At 39.2% G+C, this 5,247-nt stretch overlaps 1 protein-coding gene across 1 annotated transcript in view; it reads left to right on the top strand.

The window, feature by feature from the left end:
- LOC109953816 (prospero homeobox protein 1) overlaps positions 1 to 4,654 on the top strand; it is a 32,801-nt gene extending 28,147 nt beyond the window's left edge. The window contains exon 7 of the mRNA XM_020589277.1: positions 169 to 4,654. Coding sequence (XP_020444933.1) covers positions 169 to 354 — 186 coding nt within the window. The 3' untranslated portion in view covers positions 355 to 4,654. The remainder of the gene's footprint in view (positions 1 to 168) is intronic.
- Positions 4,655 to 5,247: the final 593 nt, after the last annotated feature.

Raw genomic sequence — 5,247 nt, 5'->3', positions numbered from 1 at the left:
TTTTTTTTTTTTTTTTTTTTTCAGGATCGCCAGCCCTACCTTTAAGGAAGTCATTGAAAGAAAAGCAGGAAGAGCATATTCAAAAATAATGACTGGGAAGGAAAAAATGATCAGTGATCAAACATGTATAGATGATAAACCAGTTCTTTCCTTCCTGTGTCTGTGAAGGTCCCTGATCGCTTCCTGGAGGTGGCTGAAATCACACTGAGAGAGTTTTTCAATGCCATTGTGGCCGGCAAAGACGTGGACCCATCCTGGAAGAAGGCCATCTACAAGGTCATTTGCAAACTGGACAGCGAGGTCCCCGAAATCTTCAAGTCCCCCAACTGTCTCCAAGAACTTCTACATGAGTAAATTTCCCCTCCTCCTCGCTCAACACTTTGTGCTTTTTTATCTTCTCTGATTTCATACAGTTTCAAAACAATATTCTTTTGTTTTTTTCCTTTCCCCAAACTTCAAATTTCCCGGGGTTTGTTTGTTTTATTTTCTTGAATGTATGAATGATATGAAGTAGCATTCCCAATCTGGAGCCTCTGTGGCAGTTCCTAAATGACTTAGCTATTGTGTTGTTGACAGTTATCATGTTGGTTAATATCTGTTTTGTTTTTCCATGATTCTGCTGAATTGAAGAGACTCATCTTTCTGGGTGTTTTCTGGACTGCATGAATTTGTTTTGGCCTGTTAAAAGATCAACACTAACTGAGTCCTCAGTGTGCACGAGGAGTCTCTGAGTTCCCATTTACACTGCTAAAACATAGGCTGGGTTCCCTAAAGACTTTAATCACGGCACCAAGGGGTATCCCTCCAATCCAGCGGGTGTCCAAATGAACTGTCCCCACAATGTGGGCGTCCAATAAACTGTGCAACTGAAGATGCCCCTAACAGGACAGTCACACACACACATATGCACACAAAAACAAGGCTTAGTGAGGTTATTGATTGGACTAAGACTGGACTTGTGATACTGGTCTGTGGTATTTGGACTGGTTTCAAATGGCTACTGAGCTCTACCATGTTTTGAAGTGTGTTTTCCCTGTATGTAGGGCTTTGTGTGTACTGGGCATATATTATTTTAATTATTATTGTTCTTGTTTATGAATATTATTTGTCATCACTGCTTGCTGAAGATTAGCACTTCGAGATTGTTTGTTCCTTGATGCCGTTACAGAAAAAAAATAAATTATTGCTATTAATATTACTCCACATGAGTTTAGATTGGTAAATATTTTGCCCCTACTTTCCATCTTCGCAGCCCTTTTGTTTGTCCATCCCTGAAGTAGACTCTCGTTGTTTTTTGTTTGTTTTGTTTTGTTTTTTGGTGGTCAGGGTCTGGGGCAACATGCCTGGAAAGAGTTCCAAGTTGTGGTTTTAATCCAGGGTCATCAGAGCAGGCTCCTCCTGGGCAGGAACAGTCTGGAAACAAAACTGGAAAAGGAGTTAGGCTACAAAAAAACATGAAGTATTTACAAAGCATGGCCTAATTAACTCCTGTTAGATGAGGTCAGCCCGTTTACATGATAGGTTTTTAATGTGATGAGTCTATATGAGAGCTAAATCACATTATGAAGTTACTTCAATGGTAGCTGATACTTGAATATATCAAAATACTGTGGTGATCTAAACTGTAGTGTTGTTGAAACAACAGATAACTGAAGACAAATAGAAGCATCACAAAGAGGAAGATAATTCAACGAGGGCGAAGGGTGAATATAAGCTGGAACACAGGCGTTCACTAATTTTGCTTCAAGTGGAACTTCACCCCCACAAACAACACACACACACACACACAGCTCCTTCCTTCCATGCTCACCTGCCAGCTCTCCTCTCAGTGCAACAATACGAGGTCAACGGTGAGCACTCGTCCCAGAGGTAGATGGAGAAGCTCTCAGCACTACAAAAGTAGAGACAAAGGTACAGAGCGAGGATCAACACACACCTGAAACCCTTTGCTCTGTCCTGCTGTCCCGCACTTTTAAGACCCAGCGTGTGATTCTGCTGAAGCCGCTGTGCCCAAGCTGTTAAATGCCATTCCTTTCACTTACACCTGACATTCGAATCCCAGATTTTCCATTTAAGTTGTACATGTATATTTAGTGATTTATTACTTTCATACGCCCTCCCAGGCTTTTAAGATTTTTAAGAAGCAGTTTGTGTTAACTGCCCCTTTGATGAGGTAAGTTTTATGCTATGAGAGGACTTAAGTGCTTTGTAGAGTGCGTGCGAGCTAGCAGTTGATCTCACCTTGGCAAAATTAGCTTATTGTGTGTGTGTGTGTGTGACAAAAGATCAAAAGGTGCAGGTTGCTTAACCTGCTGACTTGTCTAAGCAAGACAAAGCGCTTGACAAAAGGAGGCAGAGAAAGACAGAGAGCTACTCCCTTCATTATGTTCCCCCCGTCCTCCTCCTTCTCCCTGGACAGTGTTCTTCTTAAGATCTGGAGCCCTGAGAGAGTGAGGCGGACACTTTTCTCACTGAAGGATGGGCTAGGCCCTGCATGTCTCAAAGTCTCAAAGCGCCACAAACAAAGGGGAAAGGAAAGGACACTTTTATCTGATGCACAGATTATTATTCCCCCCCACCTTCCTGCAACCCCACCCTAAAGTTAAAGAGTTTCTGCACCTAAAAGATTAATTCAGGAGAATGAAGACTTGTGTGCAAAAAAAAAAAATTTAAAAAAGGATTTAGGAAAGACCTTAATACCATGTTTAAAATATTTTTGTCAAGTTTTCCTTTTCTGGTTTTGCTTGATTTTTAGAATAACATTATTGAAATACATATATAGCCTTTTTTAAAGAATTGTAAAATATGAATCTATGGGAAGAATATATACTGTAGTGAAAGTCCTTTGAAAGGCACTATTAGCAATTGTTTCATAGAAGAAATCTTGAGGGTATTTTTAGTGACAGCTTTGTTTAAAGCCGTATTCTGAATAAGTGGGTTGTTGGTAGATTAGGAGCAATAGTTGTAGGTTTTGTGACCGATTTTCCTTTTGGCTTCTTTACCTTTTTGTATTATGTTGAATGGCTGTCTTCTTGAGATCAGAAAAATAAACCTGGAATCTGTTTTTCAGAGTATGAAATGTTGTTGCTACTGTAAATAATGTCAGGATGAAACAAAGAATAGCTGTACATTTTTCTATTATCACTCAGAGTGTTAGAGAAAGGTGAGTGTGGTTAAAAAAAGAAGGGCGGAGAAACAGAGATGACCCGCTCTCTCCAAATAGACGCATAACCACCCTGCCATGCCTTTAACGGGAGTCTGTATCCCATCAGCAGTGCTCTTGAAGTTGCACCAGCATCCGTTTCTTTAATTTTTGCTGTTAGAACGATGCATTAGGCTAGCAGTTGGGCAATGATGATGTCACAGAGTGGCACGCTGGCAGTCTGTGGACCCGGTCTCGTCCAAAAACAAGGGCAGACCACAGCAGCGTAGCTCTAGATCTGACCTGGAACAGAGACAGTGACTCATTGTCATCAGAAGATAAAGGAGTGTCATGGAGGGGGCACATTTTGAAAGTCTCAGTTTAAAAAAAGAGACTTCAGACAGAAAATGATGATTTATACCCTTTTTTACCAGGTTGGGCAAAGTTTGGACTTTAGTGGAATTTCTGTACACTTTGTATTGGTGTGTGTCAGTGTGTGTGTGTGCGCGCGCATGGATGTATATGAGTGTGTCTCTGCATGAGAGAAAAGACCAATTACGAGAACCTGTGAACCAGTGAGTGACACAATTCTCAACACTGTGGCCCCACCCCCCAGCCCTGGGAGCACCATCCTCACATGTGAATGATTCTCATTAAGAGTTGGCAATTTGTGTGTGTGTGTGTGTGTTATAATTTCATCTGATCTGTTTTTTGACCAGTTTGAAAGTGGTTTTTGTTTCTTGATGTTTTTAGTCATAACTCTTTATTTTTTCTTTATTATTACATGACTTCTCCTTTTTTGTAAATATCAATGATGTGGACTTACAGTGACAAAAATACTGCCTTTGTATAACTTAGCAATATGTTATGTAAATAGTGTTTTGTTGATGCTTTTTGTATGACATTATTATTCAATTCTAGTGCAGTAATTCCAACCGGAGCAGCCATGTTTTAAATGCAGTCTGAATGATTACACACAGGTTATAAAATAAAACTCATGACATGGCTGCTTTTTTCTGTTATTGGTGTCTATTTGTCTTGCAGATTTTGTGTAATTTATTGGTTTAATTTATCCTAATTTATTTGATGTTGTTTTCTTTTGTTTCTCAAACAGGGAAGGCTGTACTGCATTTCAATAAGTAGAACCAACTTAAAAGATTTTAATCCTTATCTACCTAAAACTGAATTTTAAAAAATGATGAGCCTAGTGTGCAAATTCAATTATCAGAAATGATCAAATGGAGAACTTGGCAGATAAATTTAAAAAAAAAAAAAAAAAGGTTGTGTTTTGTTCCTGGACTGGGCCGAGGGTGGGCTAGAAAGCTGAAACTGGTATGAAGCAGTTTTGTATTTTCTCTTGAGATTTTTGCCCCTGTATTGCTCTGGCCTGGCCCAAAAAACAGTAGACAAATTGCCTTTCGTGCCTTCACCCTCTATGAACTGAATGTATGTGCAGTATATATGCAAGCTTGTGCAAAATGAATAGAAAATGGAAATAAAAATGAAAAATAGGAGAACAAAATGCATGTTGTTAGTGCTTTATTCATATCATGTTCCACATACCCAGGGTCTGAAGAGTGGGAAGATCATTAATAGAAAAAGTGAGATCGACTATCAAAGTTGACAGTGTATGTATTTATTGTATAGAGATAATCAGAATCAGTGCTGCTCTGCTCTCTGCGTGATTCACCATGGAGCCACTGGCTCCGCGGATGACTGCAGATGCCACCTCTTTAGGCTAAAAACAACAATCACCATGCTCAGAGACACTCGCACAGTTAAATAGTCGATTCAACCAGAATTTCACATGAATAAAGTAATCATCGAACGTTTTCTTATGCTGGAAATTTAACGCTTAATAAATGCTTGGATAAAACTCTGAGAAAGCAACAAAAACAAACAACTTGGAAATTTGGCTTCTTCTGTCAAAAACTGCAAATAATGTCATCAACTCACCATATCTGAGAAGCTTGAACCAGCAGATTTTTGGCATTTTCACTGGAAAATGTACTAAAAAAATGTATCAAATTCAAACCAATAAAAAATGTGTGTGTGTGTAGCTGTGTATAACATAAATGCACAACTAAAATTTTGTAAAACCCAAT

This window comes from Monopterus albus, unplaced genomic scaffold (genome assembly GCF_001952655.1).
Source record: "Monopterus albus unplaced genomic scaffold, M_albus_1.0 scaffold9.1, whole genome shotgun sequence".
Taxonomy (NCBI): domain Eukaryota; kingdom Metazoa; phylum Chordata; class Actinopteri; order Synbranchiformes; family Synbranchidae; genus Monopterus; species Monopterus albus.
The sequence above is the reverse complement of the archived record's forward strand: the minus strand, read 5'-3'. Positions and strand labels throughout refer to the sequence as shown.